The sequence below is a fragment of the Taudactylus pleione genome, unplaced genomic scaffold (assembly GCF_031769625.1).
Source record: "Taudactylus pleione unplaced genomic scaffold, aTauple2 ptg000520l, whole genome shotgun sequence".
NCBI classification, from domain to species: Eukaryota; Metazoa; Chordata; class Amphibia; order Anura; family Myobatrachidae; genus Taudactylus; species Taudactylus pleione.
The window spans coordinates 875,496-899,212 of NW_028284922.1; the positions used below are offsets into that span (position 1 = coordinate 875,496).

Consider the following 23,717-nt stretch of genomic DNA (forward strand, 5'->3'; position numbering starts at 1 on the left):
GTAGCTATAAGCCTTAGTGTTCTCTCCTGCACTATCTCAGCCCCTGTCTCCTGTGTTCTGTATATGTGGTGCTGGTGTCATTAATATTCACTCTCACCACTCGATGAGGCAGCTTTGTGATTGGCTGAGGGGGACACTCCCTTCTGCTGCTGCAGCTGCTGAGTTTGTACACTCCCCCAACTCATCACTGTGATGCTGTGATTGGTGGTCAGTGGGAAACTGGGCGGAGCTTAGCCTGTCACTGCTGGCTTCCTACTGCACTGCTCCTTCGAGGCTGCCGGGATCCTGCACAGCTGACCACCCGACGCTGCTGTCACACACACTGGCCACCTAATAAGGTGAGACCCGGACTCCCACTCCAGCCACACACTCCCTGTGCACGGCTGCTGCTGATTATAGCTGTGTGATTATAGCTGCAGCACCTGCACTGAGGGGGTGAGCTCTGAGGGAGCGAACTGCTAAAGCTCCTGGTGCTGTGACAGCTCTCCCTTTTATACCCCTATCACAGAGGCACGAGACAGCCAGAGAGGAGCTCGTGTCCCTCATTTCCCGCCTACAGCACGAGCCCTTACAGTGCTAATTGACAGTTAACAAGGCTCCAGGGCTACTAGAACCTTCCTCCCCCACACAGCTGTCCAGGCCATGTGTTCCTCTACTCCTGCAGCACATCTCATGCAGCATATCTCTCCCTCCCAGGCCATGTGTTCCTCTACTCCTGCAGCACATCTCATGCAGCACATCTCTCCCTCCCATGCTATTCCAGTCACATTATGACAACAATATACATAACCAATGAACACTGTAAATAAATTAAATAGCATATTAAACATAGATATATATTTGTCTTATTCTTTTTATTTATTTTCTTTAAGACAGATAGAATTTTACCAGATAAATATATGTAAATTATTAGTGTACATATACGTATTTAACTTAGTTAGTTATAACTTATAGCAGTCCCTATATTTTATACAGTGTTACACTGAGCTTGTATAATACACTCAGTGGGCTTATGCCCTGTCACGGAGCTTGTATAATAGACACAGTGGGCTAAGGGCCTGATTCAGACCCACTCGCGAGCGGCTGTCCGCTCACAAGTGGGTCGATGTTATGCACTGAGCATGCGCACGACGGAGGGAGCTCCGTCGTGCGCATGCGCCAGACGCGACGAGCGAAGGAAAGTCCTTCGCTCGTTGTGTCCGATCAAAGGGGGCGTGCTGTCAATGTTGATTGACAGCACGCCCCCTTTGGTGGGCGTGCCTCCCTGATGGGGGCGTTCCCACGGGAACGCCTCCCGTCAGAAGCCGGCCCACTGACATCACTAGTGATGTCAGTGGGAGTGATTTTGGCTCTGATAGAGCCAAAATCACTCCGGAGCTTGCGGTTGAAAACCTCAACCGCAGGCTCCGGCTCGCAATTTCGATGGTCTCGACCATCGCGGCCATCAAAAAGCACGCTCGTATAGCCTGTGGGTGGTGACCCACAGCTATACGAGCGTCCAGGAGGACGCTCCATGAAAATGGAGCCCGGCCCTCATTCAGAGCGTGCGCTCTGCTCAGAGCGTACGGCTCTGAATGAGGGCCTAAGTCCAGTCACAGAGCTTGTATAATACAATCAGTGGGCTAAGTCCAGTCACGGAGCTTGTATAATACACAGTGCACACAGTTGGCTAAGTCCAGTCACGGAGCTTGTATAATACACAGTGCACAAAGTTGGCTAAGTCCAGTCACGGAGCTTGTATAATACACTCAGTGGGCTAAGTCCAGTCACAGAGCTTGTATAATAAACACACAGTGGGCTAAGCCCAGTCACGGAGTTTGTATAATACACTCAGTGGGCTAAGCCCAGTCACTGAGCTTGTATAATATAAATAATAGAATACTCAGTGGGCTAAGCCCAGTCACGGAGCTTGTATAATTTAAATAATGCACTCAGTGGGCTAAGCCCAGTCACGGAGCACACAGTGGCAAGAACTTGAACTACTCTCTCTAACTAATCTAACTCGCTTTTCCCCTCTCACTAGTCACTCACTATCTAACTTTACTAAGCGTGTTCTGAAATGGCGCCAACAGCCGGGCGCTGCGCCTTTTATAGAGGCCGAACGTCACCCGGCTCTCGCGAGGTCTCGCGAGAATCCGACGCCGGATGGGAGACATTTTGGCCTCGAGGTGGAATCCGAGTCAAGCTGGAACATCCGAACTTGCATTCGGGTGGACTCGGATTCCACCTGTTCGGAGCCGTTCGGATTCCTTAGAATCCGAACCGGTCATCACTACTTCTAATTAGGGGTGTGCACCGGCCACTTTTCGTGTTTTGTGTTTTGGTTTTGGATCTGGATCTTTCTTCGTGTTTTGGATCTGGATTGGTTTTGCCAAAACCACCCTTCCGTGTTTTGGGTTCTGGGTTTTGTGTTTTGGATCTGTATTTTTTTTTTAAAAAGCATAAAAACAGCTAAAATCACAGAATTTGTTGGTTTCTCTGCTCCTATGCTATTATTAACCTCAATAACCTTAATTTCCACTCATTTCCAGTCTATTCTGAATACCTCACACCTCACAATAGTGTTTTCATGTCCAAAAGGTTGCACCGAGGTAGCTGGATGACTATGCTAAGCGACACGAGTGGGCGGCACAAACACGTGACCCATCTAGGAGTGACACTGCAGTGGCAGACAGGATGGCAGTTAGAAAAACTAGGCCCCAAACTGTACATAATGCAAAGAAAAAAAAGAAGTGCAAGATGGAATTGTCCTTGGGCCCTCCCACCCACCCTTATGTTGTATAAACAGGACATGCACACTTTAACAAATCAATCATTTCAGCGCCAGGGTCTGCCACACAACTGTGGCTGAAATGATTGGTTCGTTTGGGCCCCCACAAAACAAGCTGGCAATTAATGTGTCCCTGCACAAACTGGCTCTACGGAGGCAAGATGTCATCCTCATCCTCCTCATCCACCGATTCCTCACCCTCTTCAGTGTGTACATCCTCATCCTCACAAAGTATTGACTCGTCCCCACTTGAATCCACCACCACAGGTCCCTCTGTACCTTCTGGAGGCTGGTCTCCCTGGAAGAGCTGATAATTCATTTTGATGAACATCATCTTCTCCACATTCTGTGGAAGCAACCTCCTACGCCTTTCGCTGACAAGGTTCCCGGCTGCACTAAACACTCTTTCGGAGTACACACTGGAGGGGGGGCAACTCAGGTAAAATAGAGCCAGCTTGTACAGGGGCCTCCAAATTGCCTCTTTTTCCTGCCAGTACAGGTATGGACTGTCTGACATGCCTACTTGGATGCTGTCACCGATGTAATCCTCCACCATTCTGTCAATGGTGACAGTATCATATGCAGTGACAGTAGACATGTCAGAAATTGTTGCCAGGTCCTTCAGTCCGGACCAGATGTCCAAACTTGGTCCTGCCTGCCCTGCATCACTGCCAGCGGGTTGCTTAGGATACCTAAGTTTTTTCCTGGCAGCCCCAGTTGCGGGAGAAAATGAAGAAGGAGCCGTTGATGTGTCACGTTCCGCTTCAGCTGACAGTGTGTTCACCAGCAGGTCTTTGCACCTCTGCAGGCTTGTGTCGGCCGGAAAGAGAGACACCACATAGGCTTTAAACCTAGGATCAAGCACGGTGGCCAAAATGTAGTGGTCTGATTTCAACAGATTGACCACCCTGGAATCCTGGCAAAGCGAATGAAGGGCTTCATCCACAAGTCCCACATGCCGAGCGGAATCGCTCCGTCTTAGCTCCTCCTTCACTTTCTCCAGCTGCTTCTGCAAAAGCCTGATGAGGGGAATGACCTGACTCAAGCTGGCTGTGTCTGAACTGACTTCACGTGTGGCAAGTTCGAAGGGCTGGAGAACCTTGCACAACACGGAAATCATTCTCCACTGCGCTTGAGTCAGGTGCATACCCCCTCCTTTGCCTATGTCATAGGTGGATGTATAGGCTTGTATGGCCTTTTGCTGCTCCTCCATCCTCTGAAGCATATAGAGGGTTGAGTTCCACCGCGTCACAACCTCTTGCTTCAGGTGATGGCGGGGCAGGTTCAAGAGTGTTTGCTGGCGCTCCAGTCTTCGGCACGCAGTCGCTGAATGGCGAAAGTGGCCAGAAATTTTTCGGGCCACCCAAAGCGTCTCCTGCACGCCCCTGTCGCTTTTCAGAAAATTCTGCACCACCAAGTTTATTGTGTGAGCAAAACATGGGACGTGCTGGAATTTGCCCAGATGTAATGCCCGCACAATATTGGTGGCGTTGTCAGATATCACAAATCCCCAGGAGAGTCTAAGTGGGGTAAGCCACTGGGCGATGATTTCCCTCAGTTTCTCTAAGAGGTTGTCGGCGGTGTGCCTCTTACTGAAACCGGTGATACACAGCGTAGCCTGCCTTGTAACGAGCTGGCGTTTCTGAGATGCTGCTACTGGTGACGCTGCTGCTGTTGCTGCGTAAGGTGATACATCTACCCAGTGGGCTGTCACAGTCATATAGTCCTTAGTCTGCCCTGTTCCACTTGTCCACATGTCCGTGGCTAAGTGGACATTGTGTACAACGGCATTTTTCAGGACACTGAGGACACTTTTTCTGACGTTTCTGTACAGTCTCGGTATCGCCTGCCTAGTGAAGTGGAATCTAGACGGGATTTGGAACCGGGGACACACTACCTCCATCAATTGTCTAAATCCCACTGCACTAATGGCGGATACCGGACGCACGTCTAACACCAACATAGCAGTCAAGGCCTCAGTTATACGTTTTGCTTCAGGATGACTGCTGTCGTACTTCATCCTCCTCGCTAAGGACTGTTGGAGGGTCAATTGTTTAGTAAAAGTAGTGGTGTTCCTACTTCCTCTCTGGGATGATGAACGACTCCCAGCAGCAGCAGCAACAGCAGCAGCGGCAGCAGTAGGCGTAGCAATGCAGGATCCTCCGGAGGAATCCCGGATAGGAGAGTCAGTCATGCCAGTGATATGGCCTGCAGGACTACTTCCGATCCTGACTAAGGAGGAAATTGACGAGGAGGGAGTTGACGGTGTGGTTTGCAGGCGCTTGGATACAACAGGACAACGGGATTTAGGTGTCCCTGGACTGCTTACGGTCTGAGCCAAAGTTTCTGAACTTGACAGTAACTTTTTATGAACGCGCTGCAGGTGCCGTATAAGGGAGGATGTTCCTAGGTGGTTGACGTCCCTACCCCTACTTATTTCACCTTTACATATGGTACATATGGCAAGACAGTTGTTGTCCGGATTTGGATAGAAATATTGCCAGACCAAAGAGGTGGAATGTTTGGTCTTCTGCCCAGGCATGACCGTGATGGGCTTTTTCATCCCACGGACAACAACTGTCTCCCCCGGAGCCTGATTTAAACAAACCACATCACCATCAGAATCCTCCTCGCCAACTTCCTCCTCAGCGCCAGCTACACCAGTATCCTCATCCTGTTGTACTTCAACAGTGACATCTTCAATTTGCATATCAGCAAGTGGACTGTGGGTGCTCCTTTCAGCACTTGCAGGGGGCGTGCAAATGGTGGAAAGAGCCACCTCTTCCCGTCCAGTGCTGGGAAGGTCAGGCATCGCAACCACCACCACACTTGGACTCTCCTTGGGGATTTGTGATATCTTCTTAGAAAGCACAGTTCTTCGCTGTGCTTTTGCCAGCTTAACTCTTTTGATTTTTTTAGTGGGAGGAGTGCTTCCATCGTCATGTGAAGCTGAACCACTAGTCATGAACATACTAGGGATCGACCTTAGCCGTTCCTTGCCACTCCGTGTCGTAAATGGCATATTGGCAAGTTTACGTTTCTCTTCAGCTGATTTAAATGTCTTTTTCAAGGTCATTTTCCTGAACTTTGCCATTTGGGATTGTATGTGCCCTCTACTATGACATTGGGCATCGGCCTTGGCAGACGACGTTGATGGCATGTTATCGTCTATGTCATGACTAGTGGCAGCAGCTTCAGCACTAGGAGGAAGTGGTTCTTGATCTTTCTCTATTTTATTTTTATCGGAGAAAGTTTGGTCCTCCATTTATGTTATATCGATTTGATATATACGTGCGGCTAAACACAGAAAATAATTTTTTTTTTGGTTTGGACTGGAGTGTACTTTGTGGGTTACAGCACCCTTTAACGGTCAAGCCAGCCGGCCCTTTACTTATGACACAGGCGCACTCTTGGCACTACTTTGTTGATGCACGTGCGGCTACTGCGCACACAATTCACAAACACAGAAAATAATTTTTTTTTGGTTTGGACTGGAGTGTACTTTGGGGGTTACAGCACCCTTTAACGGTCAAGCCAGCCGGCCCTTTACTTATGACACAGGCGCACGCTTGGCACTACTTTGTTGATGCACGTGCGGCTACTGCGCACACAATTCACAAACACAGAAAATAATTTTTTTTTGGTTTGGACTGGAGTGTACTTTCGGGGGTTACAGCACCCTTTAACGGTCAAGCCAGCCGGCCCTTTACTTATGACACAGGCGCACGCTTGGCACTACTTTGTTGATGCACGTGCGGCTACTGCGCACACAATTCACAAACACAGAAAATAATTTTTTTTTAGGTTTGGACTGGAGTGTACTTTCGGGGGTTACAGCACCCTTAACGGTCAAGCCAGCCGGCCCTTTACTTATGACACAGGCGCACGCTTGGCACTACTTTGTTGATGCACGTGCGGCTACTGCGCACACAATTCACAAACACAGAAAATAATTTTTTTTTTGGTTTGGACTGGAGTGTACTTTCGGGGGTTACAGCACCCTTAACAGTCAAGCCAGCCGGCCCTTTACTTATGACACAGGCGCACGCTTGGCACTACTTTGTTGATGCACGTGCGGCTACTGCGCACACAATTCACAAACACAGAAAATAATTTTTTTTTAGGTTTGGACTGGAGTGTACTTTCGGGGGTTACAGCACCCTTAACGGTCAAGCCAGCCGGCCCTTTACTTATGACACAGGCGCACGCTTGGCACTACTTTGTTGATGCACGTGCGGCTACTGCGCACACAATTCACAAACACAGAAAATAATTTTTTTTTTGGTTTGGACTGGAGTGTACTTTCGGGGATTACAGCACCCTTAACGGTCAAGCCAGCCGGCCCTTTACTTATGACACAGGCGCACGCTTGGCACTACTTTGTTGATGCACGTGCGGCTACTGCGCACACAATTCACAAACACAGAAAATAATTTTTTTTTAGGTTTGGACTGGAGTGTACTTTTGGGGGTTACAGCACCCTTAACGGTCAAGCCAGCCGGCCCTTTACTTATGACACAGGCGCACGCTTGGCACTACTTTGTTGATGCACGTGCGGCTACTGCGCACACAATTCACAAACACAGAAAATAATTTTTTTTTTGGTTTGGACTGGAGTGTACTTTCGGGGGTTACAGCACCCTTAACGGTCAAGCCAGCCGGCCCTTTACTTATGACACAGGCGCACGCTTGGCACTACTTTGTTGATGCACGTGCGGCTACTGCGCACACAATTCACAAACACAGAAAATAATTTTTTTTTGGTTTGGACTGGAGTGTACTTTCAGGGGTTACAGCACCCTTTAACGGTCAAGCCAGCCGGCCCTTTACTTATGACACAGGCGCACGCTTGGCACTACTTTGTTGATGCACGTGCGGCTACTGCGCACACAATTCACAAACACAGAAAATAATTTTTTTTTGGTTTGGACTGGAGTGTACTTTCGGGGGTTACAGCACCCTTTAACGGTCAAGCCAGCCGGCCCTTTACTTATGACACAGGCGCACTCTTGGCACTACTTTGTTGATGCACGTGCGGCTACTGCGCACACAATTCACAAACACAGAAAATAATTTTTTTTTAGGTTTGGACTGGAGTGTACTTTCGGGGGTTACAGCACCCTTAACGGTCAAGCCAGCCGGCCCTTTACTTATGACACAGGCGCACGCTTGGCACTACTTTGTTGATGCACGTGCGGCTACTGCGCACACAATTCACAAACACAGAAAATAATTTTTTTTTGGTTTGGACTGGAGTGTACTTTCGGGGGTTACAGCACCCTTTAACGGTCAAGCCAGCCGGCCCTTTACTTATGACACAGGCGCACGCTTGGCACTACTTTGTTGATGCACGTGCGGCTACTGCGCACACAATTCACAAACACAGAAAATAATTTTTTTTTAGGTTTGGACTGGAGTGTACTTTCGGGGGTTACAGCACCCTTAACGGTCAAGCCAGCCGGCCCTTTACTTATGACACAGGCGTACGCTTGGCACTACTTTGTTGATGCACGTGCGGCTACTGCGCACACAATTCACAAACACAGAAAATAATTTTTTTTTTGGTTTGGACTGGAGTGTACTTTCGGGGGTTACAGCACCCTTAACGGTCAAGCCAGCCGGCCCTTTACTTATGACACAGGCGCACGCTTGGCACTACTTTGTTGATGCACGTGCGGCTACTGCGCACACAATTCACAAACACAGAAAATAATTTTTTTTTTGGTTTGGACTGGAGTGTACTTTCGGGGGTTACAGCACCCTTAACGGTCAAGCCAGCCGGCCCCTTACTTATGACACAGGCGCACGTTTGGCACTACTTTGTTGATGCACGTGCGGCTACTGCGCACACAATTCACAAACACAGAAAATAATTTTTTTTTTGGTTTGGACTGGAGTGTACTTTCGGGGGTTACAGCACCCTTAACGGTCAAGCCAGCCGGCCCTTTACTTATGACACAGGCGCACGCTTGGCACTACTTTGTTGATGCACGTGCGGCTACTGCGCACACAATTCACAAACACAGAAAATAATTTTTTTTTTGGTTTGGACTGGAGTGTACTTTCGGGGGTTACAGCACCCTTAACGGTCAAGCCAGCCGGCCCTTTACTTATGACACAGGCGCACGCTTGGCACTACTTTGTTGATGCACGTGCGGCTACTGCGCACACAATTCACAAACACAGAAAATAATTTTTTTTTGGTTTGGACTGGAGTGTACTTTCGGGGGTTACAGCACCCTTTAACGGTCAAGCCAGCCGGCCCTTTACTTATGACACAGGCGCACGCTTGGCACTACTTTGTTGATGCACGTGCGGCTACTGCGCACACAATTCACAAACACAGAAAATATATTATTTTTTTAGCACTTGGGGGGAGCACCCCTGATGGACAGAGCACCCCCTGGACAACACTACAGCACCCCTTTAGGACTGGGACACTGCACAGGACTTTGGAGTGGACACAGCCCCTATGGAGAACTGACTGCACAACACAGTCCAGCCAGCCCCTATGGACTTTGAAGTAGTGGACACAGCCCCTATTAACAACAGCAGCACAGCACAACACAGCCAGCCCCTATGGACTTTGAAGTAGTGGACAACAGCAGCACTACACTACACTACACTACACAGCACTAACTCCCACCCTCCCTCTTCACTGTCCACAGCCGAGTGAGAAAATGGCGCCGACGCGGGTACCTTATATAGGATCCAAAACCCGCGAGACTCGGAAGGCGGGATGATGACGTTTTGCCTCGATGTCAGATCCGAGTCAGGCGGGAAAAGTCGAGCCTGACTCGGATCGGACTCGGATCGGGGGGGCTCGGGGGGGTTCGGATTTCAGAAATCCGAACCCGCTCACCCCTACTTCTAATGAGGGGAGGCCCTGTCCCCCCAGAGACCTTAGTGGCAGCTAGAGAGACCTAGGGCCCACCTACATCTGTCCTACCTCCCCCTTTCTGCAGGGAGAGAAGGAGAGGAAAGAGAGATGGGACAAGAGAGGGAAAGATGGATGGGGGAACACAGGTATAAAGAGATGGCTCCATTTCTCAATGAGTTTGAGCTGTTTTTAAACTTGTTTCATGTGTTAGGGGTCTATTTACTAAGCAGTGTTAGGAGACAGAGTGTAAAGTGATAAGGTGCCAGCCAATCATCTCCCAACTGTCATTTTTCAAACACAGCCTGTGAGATGACAATTAGGAGCTGATTGGCTGGCACCTTATCACTTTTCACTCTTTGTCTCCTAACACTGCTTAGTAAATAGACCTCTCAATGTGTTAACTGATCTATATTTTTAAAAAATTTTAGTGGTGTTTTTGTCAATTCTATGGGTCCCATGAACTCTGTAACTTCCATGGTACAGAGGGTGGGGCTGCCCCCTTCCTCCCCCAGTGTACAGCCGGTCGCACTCCCTCCTACCTCCCACAGCAGGAACCCCCCTTCCTCTCTCCCGCAGCAGCAGCTGGCAGCCCCCCCTCCCACATCAGCTGGCAGACCCCTGCCTTCCACCCTCCCACATCAGCCGGCCGCCCCCCTTCTACCCTCACCCATCAGCTCCGCGGCTCCTTCCCTGTGAGGAAGAGGCAGCAGGCTCCCTCCCCAGCCTATCACACAACAGCCTGTGCTGGGTTGGGAATGGAGGTTGCTGCTGGACAGGGAATGGGTTCCTAGAGGGGAGCCAGCCATGAAAACAGACAACACTTGCGCCAATTTCAGGAAAACCAAATTAAAACTACATTCGGCAGCGCTATTTGAAGAGTGAAACAGCGCTGCCAGGTTTTTTTAACATTAGGAGCGGGATGCAGTAATACTTACCGCCGGACATCGCAACTGTACAGATCGCATATGCACTAACATATGTGATCTGTACAGCAAAGGACAGCTCTTCCGATAAGAACTGTCTTTTGCGATCTGTCCTGCACAGTGGACTTCCGGGTTTATGACCCAGGAGTCCATCTGCGCATGCGCAGAGTGACGTGGCGGCCGCATCGGATCCCTCATAGCAGCGCCATGTGGTAGATGCCCATAGGCTTCTATAGGGTAACGCCAGCAAAAGCTGGTGTTACCATCCGCATCGGAGCCCGGTGACCAGGTGATTGATGCAAACGGAAAATGCGGTAAACATGGGTTTTAATAAATAAATCGCATGCGAAATATGCCTATGTACGCGACAGGAACTAGCTCCAAAGTTCATGCGTCGCATATGTAAACCTCGCCTCGCGGGTTTTTGGCATCCATTTTGTAAGCTACAAGGGACAGAGGAGTCAGAGGACGCGCGCAGCTGTGTTTGTAAGGTGATAATGGGTAAGTTATTTGCACCACTTGGGCCACCATGCACATTTTTCAGTTTTAAACAACAACAAACTAACCACACTCACACACTCATTAATAATTCCCCCTGCTCACTGATAGTCCCTTTCTGTTTTCCAAAAGTTTAGAAGTGTCTCCGATGGCCCTTACAACATTAATGATGTGCTTAATTTTTACACCATTTAGAACCATGTTTGGAAACAAAGTTTTTCTTTTTTGTTTGAAGGGTCGTGGTGTCAGTGTACTGTGGCCCCTTCCACCATTGTGTTGGGCTCCCAGCACATAAACACAGCAGTCAACACCCAGGCCAGCAGCACTAAACACAAACAGCACCCCTCTGTCAACATAGATCATAGCACACCTCACACAGCACCTCTCTCTCAGCACATGACACATTACAGTACCCCTCACCCAGCACAGTCAAGATTCTAACATCCCTTACCCCTATAACACCTCAGCACCCCTCACCCAAGGCAACAGAGACCATAGCACTCATCACCCCACATCTCACATCACCCTTCACCCAGTTCTGCATCCATCAGCCTGGCATTTAGTGTGCTCAGCACACACCTTTTACAGCACAGCATGATCTCAGCAACCACTCTCAGCTAGCACTCGTTTCCCAGTAGAGCTCACCATTCCCATCTGGCAGCACCACAGCAACCTGCCCTTCTCACAGTTCCAGACTTACTTTGCTTGAGCGCAGGCAGACTATTCTTCCAAATTTAGGTTGTGCAAGGCTCTGGCGGTGGACCTGTGTTATCTGCCTCTTCCAGGCTGCATCCTGTTGCATGTTGCACCATAGGGCACCCCAAAATTATAAAAAATTGCTGCCTATAGAGTCCAAAACAAAAACATGCTCCTGTTTTTGGCCTGCTGTCTGCTCACTGTTTGCTGGTTTATGTTTTTTTGGAAGCGGTCACGTTATCTCCACTCATTTGCGGTAGCCAGCATCAGTATTAGCTGGCATAATCTACACATATGCACCATGAGCTTCCCCAGCTATGCCTGGTCCTTGCCTACATGTGGGCAAGGTTGTATTTGATGTTCCTAAGCATTGTACATTGCCATTGTGCTTGTTTTTGGGCCAGAGGCCTTGGTCCAGCCATGTTAATTTACCTAGACCCAACTTTTAAACACAATTGTCATATAACTCCATTTTCATTATATTTTTTACATTCCAATTTGACCCTTTCAAATGTTTAAATCATTCACACATTCCATAGAGCAAACAACCATTACATTCAACCCTACTCAGATCCTAAAAACACTACAGTAGCCAAACACAGTTTTTGATTTAATTTTGCAATGTTTACAACATACACTTTGTAAACTCATGCTTCCCTCATCTTAGTTTTTGGTACTCCACCCCTCTTTACATTTCACCCTAAAAATACAACACTGAAGTACCGATTTTAAGTTTACATTAAATGTGATTTTACTCTGAAGACCCTTTTTGGTCTGTTTACAGAGGAATTTTCAAGCCAGCAGCCTTCCAATCCACTTTCTTCTACTGAAGGTTCGGGTTCATCCTATAGTCCATCTGAAGAACTCGAGGAACAAAGACATCTAAAGAAGAAGGAATTGTTTTTGTACAAAAAGCAACGCAGTGGTAAAGGCCAAAAAAAACAGGCAGATGATGCTGCTCTCGAATCAGCAAGTGTGTCAGCAGGTGGGAAAGCCATCCGCTTCACCAACACTGAAAACATGTGTCTTGTGGAAGAAGTTTTGAAAAACTATGATAAGATTATAGACAGCAAGGGCCAGACCACAGCTCCTCGAGAGAAGAAAGCCATCTGGCTTTCTATTGCCCAAAAAGTCAGTGCTGTAGGTCATGCAAACATCGCTACAGGGATTGCAAGCGTAAAACTAAGGAAAAAATGGCCAAAGAATATCGCCATGCCCGTGCTACAGGTGGTGGTCCTGTAAAAATAATAAAGTGGTTGGACTGGGAGGAGCGGATGCGGGATAAATTACAACCTCAAATGGTTGAAGGGGTTGGTGGAACAATTCACTCAATGAAACCTTCAACTGAGAGGGGAACAGGTAATTTTTTCATTTTTAGGTTAATTTTCAGATTGGTACTTCACTAAACAATTTAAATTGGTTACAGATCAATCACTCCTAAGCCACAGCATCACAAAGACATCTGCAGTCCTGCGTAAATCCAGTGTTAATGCAGGTAAATATCTACTGTTTGTGTTTTTTGGGGCTGGTTTGGCAAGGCTGTGTGGTTTGGTCCATTTGTTGTTATTTTGCTATTGTCCTGTGTGTTTGTCTAGTTGTTAATTTCAAAGTTTAATGTGTTGCCTCCTTAATCCTGTTTTTTGGTTCTAACATTGAAATAATGACTTTTAACACACTGCATTTCTTTAAGGGCCAGCAAGTAAGAAGTCAAAGACAACAAGCACCAAGAAAAAGTCAAAGGGTAAGATTTCTGTTGTTTGATCCTTTAGTTTGTTCAAATTATACATTTTTTTTTTTAACAGATTTGGGAATGCCTCCTTCCAATATTCAATCAAGTCTTCCAAACATTGGGCTTATAGGTATGTTTTTTTTAAATTCAACCATGTTTGATGTGTTTTCATATTTTAATGTTATCCTACTTTGCATTTGTCTTTTCTTAAATTTGATATTGTTACATATGAATTTTTATTTGCTCATAAGTTTGTTATAGCTAAGGGGCATCTCAACTTATGCGTGTACTTTCCTTGCTGCCAAATGTGCACCTCAAACTCCAGCAGCTCTGGGACAAGCTATTACTTTAATTGTTTGCAATGCATTTTGATTTAGTTTTTTTGGGTTTTGCTACATTAAATCAGGCTCTTTTTTATTTTATTTATTTAATATTTAATAGAACATTTTCAATATTGTTTTTGGTTCCAATTATATGTGTTTTTCCATGAATTTGAGTCTATTTCCATGTAATGTTTTTTCCTTTCTTTATTAATTCCAAATATTGCTGCAATCCCAAAACACTGGTTAAATACAAATTGAGGGGCCGCATGATGACTGCAGTGAAAGTACTTTTGTGTTTAATAAGCCCACAATATTATCAATGGAAAAAGGTGGATGTCTGAGTTACCAGAAACAATTCCCGGATGAATGTCAGTGTTCACACCTGCAAATTGTTTAAATTATGCCCCAGGAGTGTGTTAATGTTGCACTGTATGTCTTTCTTCTTTCAAATTTGTTTTTTTTGTGTATTTACTACTTTTTAAAAAAATATGCCCAGCCTGTCTCTGTAAATGTGGACAATTTGAATGTGTGTTTTGGCAGAGCTAGCCCATGCTCCATAACTTACATATTGTTTTAATGTTAATTGTAGTTATCCTCCCCTTTCTACTTTAAATGCGCCTATGCTGGATTATTAAAGAGGTGCATTGAACACTCCCTTCGCGTTAATTCAAAAATCCACCCAAACCTCATATGTACAGTATGTACTGTTGGGTAATGCATTCCACATATTTTGCACCATAGATCTCGCCATCTTAAGATGGCATTATTCACTGTTGGCTATGGTTCAAACAGTGCACTCTTACCTCGCGTTGACCAAAGTATGTTTCCAGAATGGCTGGGCCAGATGTGCATCTGTAAACCAGTAGAATGCCCATGTGCACCACCTCCTCTAGTGGTTGACAAATCTACAAAGTGTTTGCATGGTTGGTCTCCTTTGAGAGGCAGTGATCCTGCATGTTGTGGATGAGACATCTCTCTTATTTTTTTTTGATTTATATGTGTTCATGGGCATTACTGGAATAGCGTAATTGTAGCATACAACACAAGTTTTTTTATTTAACACATTTTTTATAGTGTAGTAAGAATTTGTTCTGTTTTGCCATTTAATTAATTGGAAACTTGATAAATATACACCTAGGTGAAGGGCCACCACAGTTGATCCTAGAATCCGAGGAAAATGTGGAAGTTGCTGGTCAACCACCAAATACAGAAATTGAGGATGTTGTTGTTTTGGAAGGACTTGAAGGTATACTTTAAACATATTTTACTTTCTAAATTATACATCTCAATCATGCATGACCCCCTAGGTCTGTTGTGTGTGTTTTTGTTTCAAACATTATTGTATGTATTCTGTACACGTTGTATTTTGGTTTGCTTTGTGTCTCTTATCTATGTTGTTTTGTTTGTTTTTTTTATTTATTTTTTTATTTTTGGATACATGTTGGTGCTACCCTTTTGCCCCTTCAATATTTTACATATTTTTTTATAACACATATCACTGTAGACCAACCAATGACCAGTGGTGGAACATCTTTGGGACTAACATTTTTTCGGCCGGATCTTCTATTACATGGTAATTGGAAGCTCAGTAATTTAACTATTTAATACTGTCTGTGTATATTTCTTAATGATGGGTAATAATGTTTTAATTTTCCAACCTTAATCCAGATTCCGACTCATATGTGGAGGAGGATGTTCAAGTCGACTTGTTGATAACAGACAGTTGTAAGTTTTTACTAAAAATCTTAACCAATGTTGCAATCACAACACTTTGGGTTAGTAATTGACACATATACTATTGTGTTTACTAGCGAGGCCAGCAGTTCAACCTAACAGTAGCTCAACAGCTGGGAGGCAACAAACACCTGTGGTGGCACCAGAGCCAGCTGAGGCCACATCAGCAGACAGAATAGCCATGATCAAACAGTATGGTAATGTGATGGTGCAGCAGCAAGACAATGTAAAATTGGCGGTTGAAAGTGGTTTTGCCAAATTTGATAGTAAGCTAGACAAGATTAGCATCAGCCTGGAGAAGATTGTAAACAAAATGGAGTATAACTCTAGAAGGCAAGATGTCATGATAGACTGCATGTTGAAGTATTTTGACAGCATCGAATGTCAAGCAAACAGCCAAGCTCAGATGGCTTCAAGTTTCAAACAATCTGCAGCAAATTCCACACTAATAGCCACCAACTTAGAATTGCTAGTCAATTTACAACTAGGCCGAATAAATGTACCAGTAGGTACTACACCAGCTGGTAGGATGGAACCTCCTTGTTCGGAACACAGACGAATGGTACCAAGGGATCCAGTTGACCTCTCATGTACCCTGGGAAGCAGCCAAGAATCAGCTACCTTGGAGAGTGCGGAATTACACCCCGAGGAAGAAGATGAGCCCACGGAGATCCTGCATTGGGCGATGATGTTGTTGAGTGTGTTTTTACTCATATTTCGAAAGCAAAGTAAGTCTGCATATGTAAAGGAATCTAAACTGGATATTTTTTAAGGTGTTTAACCTTTTTTTATTTTTCAAATTTGCTTGAAAAAACATCTATTTGAACCATGATTATGCTGGGCTAGCAGGGTGTAAATTTTAACACCATTACTTGTACTGTGTTTGTTTGTGTGTGTGTGTGTTCATGTCTCTGCGTGAATGTGTTTGGATTAAGTAGCATTTCTTCAGTGTGCTGTGACTCTGCCTTCATTTTTGCTATTTAATTTGTGGATTTAACTTTAGAAAATTTGTGTTTTTTGGATGATGTTTTAAGGAACAAAATAACATTTGGATATAGACTTTTGGTCTTCTTTTTTGCTTAAATGTTTATAAATAAGTAATTATGTAGTATATTTCTCAATAACATGAGTCATTTTCTAATGGTCACGCATCAGGATTACATTACAAATTTACACTTTTGTAAGGTGGTCAATCGAAGAAAGGGTTCATTTTGTGCTTTTGCTTGGGTTCAAAAAAACACAATATGACTTCTGGGTAGACAATCTTAAAACATTTACACAGCATGCCACAAACTTAAACAAAAAACCCGATGCATAATGTGTGTAAACCAGAAAACACATCAAGCCATACACCAACATTCCAAAGCAATGACACACATTACTAAAACACACTTACCATCACAATAATATGGCCATACTATCACTGTTCTAAACATAAATATTTGTTAACATTTTACATTGATTTCATGAGATTAACTATGATGTTTGTTCTTTATTTCCCAGCATGAACCAGCTTAAAAATGATAAGTACCTTGGTGTGGCAACATCCCACAGTCTACATGGCTAATCTATCCCAATGTTAGGCACTTTGTTTTTTTAAAGTGTTTTTTGCTTTAGAAATGACCGAAAAATACCTCATGAAACATTTGTATGATTTTTGGCATGTCTGACAATTTCACTTGCAAAGGTTGTCAAATTGTTCCTCTATAAACAAAAAGACCACATTGTTGTTTCTACTATGCTGTTACCGACCCATAAAAATAAAAATTGGGAGTGTCGGTTCACATGGCTGATTGGAATTATGTAGTTTTAACATACAAACAATTAAGGGCTGTAAGAGGCATGTTAGCCAAATAAAAATTACACCAAAAAGGGATTTGGCTAAGACAATGTAAAAATATAAACTCAACACATAATAAAGTGAGTAATTGCAAGGAAAGTATTATGTTTAAATAGGTAACTAAAATATGTAATTACATTAGGCAATGTCATTTACCAAGTTTTTGACAATCAAATGAAGGACCAAATTTCAGAAAGAAAATCCAATAGTCAGAATCCTTACTTTTTGTGAACATGCTTCTATTGTTAAATCCAAATGTGTAAAATTCAACACATACATTGGGATTATTTAAATCACAGATGTTGCATATCAGTAAAATGAAACTGACAACTGAAGGAGCCACAAAGAAAACAAATGCACTGTACATGTAATGGCAGTCCATAGTATCTTCATTCTTACATGGGCGAGTCTGGGCTACTCATTTCCAAATTGGATTGTTTTTTGTCCAAAACACACATAAAACGAATAAAGTTGTAAACTCTTATGGTGTTTGGGTAATGGGAAACATTATCTGCTTTTTAACTAAAAACTTTTTCAAAGTTTAGCAAGCCATGCAAGTTGAATTACTTTTTCCATGGTCGATGACCGTCCGTTTTTCAATCTAAATGAAGGAAACATAAGCATTAATGATATTGCAAGCCACAAAAATGTGGGAGTCGTGAGTTAGCTATAATTGTTTGTTGGTGACTGGCTAAATTGTTTTAAATTGTCCTTAGAAATTACACTACTAAATTCGGGAGCCTATAGACATGGCAGCAACAGCAAGTCACCTTTGAAAGGTTTGTCAGTGACGAGGTTTGTAAATCTGTAAAATTAAGTTCTTAGTTTTGTTCTCTCTTTCCAAATTAGGAAGTTTAGGCATTCTTTAAAGCTAAAATGAAATACAATCTTTCTAAAACCAGAGGGAACAATAACATTAATCAAGAATTCTTTGGGCAAACTAAAGCTGGGTACACACTGACAGATATATCTGTCCAATCTGTCTGGTGGAAGGGAAAATCTGCTCTGGCTTCCATGGTTTTTTGGTTAAATTCGATTGGTATTTGCTCCTATACATTACAAATTTACCTTCCCACCAGACAGATTGGACAGATATATCTGGCAGTGTGGACCCAGCTTTACTGTAGGAGGTGCTTTGGTCTTCAAAAACAAATATACAAACAGTCCTATTTGTAAAAACAACACAAGGGCACTTAAGTGGGATAACCCTAGACCTTAAGACACCCTAACCAGCCCTTAGGTGTGCATAAGCCTAACCACAACATTCCCAAAGAAGATCCAAGCCCTCACGGGCATGTTATTTTTAAAAAATTAGACAGGTCAGTCCCTAAACATAAACAACCAACCCCCAGGCACTTCAGTAATGACAAATGTATTAGCTTACTAAGTGATTGTGTCCGTGGAGAATTTTGGACTTAGACACACTAACTCTGTTTTTTACACTTAACATTACTACACTGCAGGTAAGTCACAGTGGACCAGGAAAAATTTGTTGCCATGGTGAAAAACATGCCAGGTCAGTAATGGGCAATTTTGTGGCCAAATTGAACACGCCTGGGGCATGCAGGGGCCAAGCCTCTAAAAGTCGCCAATACTTGACATAGCGCAGGAGAGTGACTGGACACTACTGGAGGCAGGGCCGGATTGAGGGCCACATGGGCCTGGAGCTGAAAATGACCAAGGGCCTATTATGAGAAGCAGAGGAGGTGTGACCAGTGCTGTGTGGGTGTGGCCAGTGAAATGTGGGCGTGTACATTCCTATACTCTCAGCCCCAATGTCTCCCTAAATATGTAAAAGAAAAAAATGCTTCATTTTGTGAGGTAAAAAGAAATACAATTTTACTACTTATGATTTATGGCTGACTGTGTGGACAGCAGATGGCCATTCAACATCATGTAGTCATGACAATGGGCCTATTTTATGTGGAGGCCTGGAGCTGTAGCTCCATCCGCCCCATTGTTAATCTGGCCCTGACTGGAGGTGCTGTGCATCTGCAGTGTGGTCGAGTGCATATGCACAGGCAGCATAGAAGGGTAGCGTTACAACAGACTCCTGTGCCGGGGAATAGTGCAGGTTGGCCAGCATAGCCTACAGTTGATTACCTATATTTCATATGATGTTAACTGTGGGGGCCATTGCATTACACATATTGTTAACTTGGGTGGCCTTGCTTACACCCTCGAAAACTATGTGGTAGGCACATAGCTGCGCTAAGGGATTTCAAAATGCATGGATGGACAATTTTTGATGGGTTCATTGAATAATACATGTGTTTGATATTATGATATTTGTTTTGCCCTTAAACTGTTTTGGGCCTTTTTTAAGTTTTAACACCTATTTAGGGAACAATGTGAGCCACAAAATACATTAAGAACAAAGTCATTATTAATGCCAAATTATAGCCGAATGGACATCGGAATAGAAGAGTTATTTTTTAACACATTGGATTTAAAAGTGTATAAATGTTTTGACTAATAACCCTTGGCCAAATTACAGAATTCTGTTGTAAAATTTGAATTTGCCTCATTCAAAAACCAAAGCAACCAGTGGTTTAACAATCATTTAAAGCATATCAAGTAAAATAAAATAAATTTAAACACAACAATTGGGCCAAGTATTAACAACAAAACACAGGGCATGTTGGTTGAAAAAAAGAATACATTAGTCCTGAAAACGGTATTTGACAGTTCAACATTATTTAAAAGTGACCAATCTACATTTAGCTACACCAAAATACAAACAAGAAACACAGTAAACATGGATACTTACTGGTAAAGTAATTCTGAATTAATTCACATCTTAGGTTGTCCCCAGATGCAAGGTGATCATGTACTGGCAATGCCATATCTTCATCCAAGTTAATATCAGGATCAATGTCAAGTGTCAAATTTTTCACAATACAAATGTTATGTAAAATGCAGCATGCATTAATAATCTCACACACTTTTGAAGGTGAATATAATAATACACCACCAGAACGGTCCAAGCATCGAAAGCGGCTCTTAAGTAGGCCAAATGTCCGTTCAATAACTCCTCTTGTAGTTTTATGGGCACACTGAAACTGTTTCTCGGCAGGAGTTAGCGGATTTGCAAGTGGTGTAAGCAACCATGGTCGGCAAGCATAACCAGCATCACCTGTTCAAACAGCATAAAATGAAATTGTTTGCTTCAACACAAAGAAAAAATTATAATGGAAAACAAAAATAAAATTTTTAATTTTATGGTGGAAACGTTCAATGAATGGCCTTAGGTCTGGTCCTTAAAATGTAAAAACAGCATGACAAGAGCAGACCAGGGAAGTATAATGTCCTAAAGCTAACCCTATACACCCATAACGCTAACCCTCCTGTAGGGTGGCTAAACAGAAACTCACACCCTAGTGGCTAACCCTAACCAAAACTCATAAGTGGATAAGGGAAGAATATTAGTTAAGGGCATTTTGAGAAACCAATTCGGCCATGTAAGTACAGGTCTGGATTGTCCTCCTAAATTCAAAATGAGCGGATGAATGTATTATCCAGCACATGCAGGGAGACGGCCTCCAAAAGGAAACCCTCCCTACGATGTGGCCAGAGTGCACTTGTGTATGGTGTGCATGCACAGCTCAGCTCATGTACCTCAGCAAACAGGAGCAGGATAAAATCCCTCATACAACATTCACAACACAAGCTTTCCAAATCCAACTGTCTATTTCCAGAAAGGTACTAATGACACACGTCCAAATCACCACACCTCTCATTAGACCTATGGCAGGCGCACAATGGCTGGCAGGCCAAACAAAGGTAAGCCGTGCGCCGCCAGCCGTGCAGGGGTGAGGCTTCCGTATCATGCCTCAGAGGGGGATTTAGGATTAGGCCCAGCCCCAGGAGGGTTAGGTTTAGCCTAGGGGAAGGGGGGGTTAGGGTTAGGCACCCCCCTGGAGGGTTAGGTTTAGGTAGTGGGGAAGGGGGTGTTAAATTTATGCACTTACAGGAGTGTTTGGCTTATGTTTTGGGGTGGGGTTAGGTGTAGCCACACCTAAGGGAGGGTTAGGGGGGGTGTAGATTATGGTTACTTACCTTTTCAGCCAGTGGTGAGATTCATCCCTACACGCCAAGCACAGACGGTATTTAATCTGCCGGCCATGCTGACCCTGGAATTACATACGGATTGCCAGCAAACCGCATTGCTGGCAGAGGTATCCTGCCAATCGCTCACACAGCTGTTAAAGGGTAATGTAGCCAGAGGCACCAGCGGATAATGCTATATTGAGATGAGGTTAGGTTGAGGAAACAATATTGCCAATGGCTAACAACATGGGTATTGTAACATGTTGAAGTTTGGCCTCCAACCCCCCCAAAAAAAGGTGATGCTGATGCCAGCAGGACTGCTGTGGCCCCTACAAGAAACCTCCTTTTTTCAAAGTTTAAAAACACTCAAACATGTGTATGTGTGGATTTGATTTAAAATCAAGAAATGTATGTAAACCCTAGTTAAAAACCCCACCCCCCACACCATAATCTACCCAGGGGGGAAGGGGGCATAACCATAAACAACCCCTTGGGGAGCATAACCATAAAAACACCTTACCCTAGCCTCACCCTATCCCTCTCAGGGTGGTGCCTAACCCGAAGCCCCCCCCGGGCAACCCAAACCTAACCCAAAAACAATGCAACTGCCCACTCACTGGGTCCAGATTATCTTGCCTTGGTATGCCGGATGTCAATATACCATCATACGGCTAATGAGAATCATTAAATTTAAGACACCTTGCATTACGCCACACACAGGTTTCAACAGTCGGGAAGCTGGAGGTGTCCATTTTAAACACCAGCTTCCACAATACATCCCTGTGGTGGGTATAGTACAATGTTAGGGTAGGTGTCACACGCCGTTCTAGAGACCCCAGAAAGCACTGACCGGCGCTGTCTTCCGGCTCCCGCACTGTACGCTGCTTCCTCCTCTCTCAGGGCAGTCTCTGCTGTTGTCCCCTGGAGGGTCCCGCTGCTGTGCTGCTTTCATGCTGGCTCCTGCTGATCGCTGGTCCCCGCTGAAGCGCTGTCCTCCGGTCCATGGGCGCGGCCATCTTGGATTGCCCATGTGACTCCACTACCACCAATGAGGAGTCTTCTCCTTCTCTCTCAGCCTGTCAGCTCCCAGCGTCCACTATAAAAGGATCCCCAATGCAGACACAAGTTGCCAGTGCAACTAGTTTCTTAGTTTACTAAGTGAGCCTTCCCACTATGCTCCAAAGGTGTTTTCTGCTATCTAGATTAGTATTCACCATCCGGCTATCCAGCCGCTCCACGTAGCCACCCAGCTACCAACGTTTACCCATGGCTATCCAGCCGCTCCACGTAGCCACCCAGCTACCAACGTCTACCCACGGCTATCCAGCCGCTCCACGTAGCCACCCAGCTACCAAAGTTTACCCACGGCTAGACAGCCGCTCCACGTAGCTACCCAGCTACCAACGTTTACCCATGGCTATCCAGCCGCTCCACGTAGCCACCCAGCTACCAACATCTACCCACGGCTATCCAGCCGCTCCACGTAGCCACCCAGCTACCAAAGTTTACCCACGGCTAGACAGCCGCTCCACGTAGCCACCCAGCTACCAACGTTTACCCACGGCTATCCAGCAGCTCCATGTAGCCACCCAGCTACCAACGTCTACCCACGGCTATCCAGCCGCTCCACGTAGCCACCCAGCTACCAAAGTTTACCCACGGCTAGACAGCCGCTCCACGTAGCCACCCAGCTACCAACGTTTACCCACGGCTATCCAGCAGCTCCACGTAGCCACCCAGCTACCAACGTTTACCCATGGCTATCCAGCCGCTCCACATAGTTTCCCAGCTACCAACGTCCACTCAAGGCTATCCAGCCGTTCCAAGTGGCTTCCAAGCTACCACGCTACTTCTGCATTACTCAAACTCCTTACCAGTTCATTGCACCCTCTCATGCGGAGAAACTTTATCAAGCCAAGTCTCCTCCAGCGAGCGTCTGCACCAAGTAGTACAAGTCCAAGGCCCAGTCCGGGAACACAGCTTCTAAATCCCACGATTGTGACAGTTTGCACTGGCCTGATGGACTTGGCAAGTGGTCAAGGATCTGGGGTAGACCCCTCGCAGGATCTACTATCTCATCTGGAAAGACAGGAGACCTCTCAGGCCCAGTTGATCCAATTCATCCAAGATATGTCGTCACGCCTGGACAACATTCAGTCCTTACTGGCTCATCCCGCTCCCGCTGGCTCCCAAGCCGCCTCTCCTCCCGTGGTGTCACCTGCTCCCCCGGTTCTACCTCCTGCTCGTCTTCAGCTTTCTCCTCCGAGCAAGTTC

The 23,717-nt window shown here is 45.2% G+C and overlaps 1 protein-coding gene across 1 annotated transcript; it reads left to right on the top strand.

Moving 5' to 3' along the window:
* Positions 1-255: 255 nt before the first annotated feature.
* Positions 256-17,300, top strand: LOC148501299 (uncharacterized). Its single transcript, XM_088450591.1, has 10 exons — positions 256-338; positions 12,552-13,126; positions 13,194-13,262; positions 13,458-13,508; positions 13,570-13,626; positions 14,958-15,065; positions 15,324-15,392; positions 15,488-15,544; positions 15,631-16,281; positions 17,057-17,300. The coding sequence occupies exons 2-10, from the start codon at positions 12,961-12,963 to the stop codon at positions 17,059-17,061; spliced, it is 1,233 nt and encodes a 410-aa protein (XP_088306717.1). The 5' UTR covers positions 256-338; positions 12,552-12,960; the 3' UTR covers positions 17,062-17,300.
* The last annotated feature ends 6,417 nt before the right edge of the window (positions 17,301-23,717 follow it).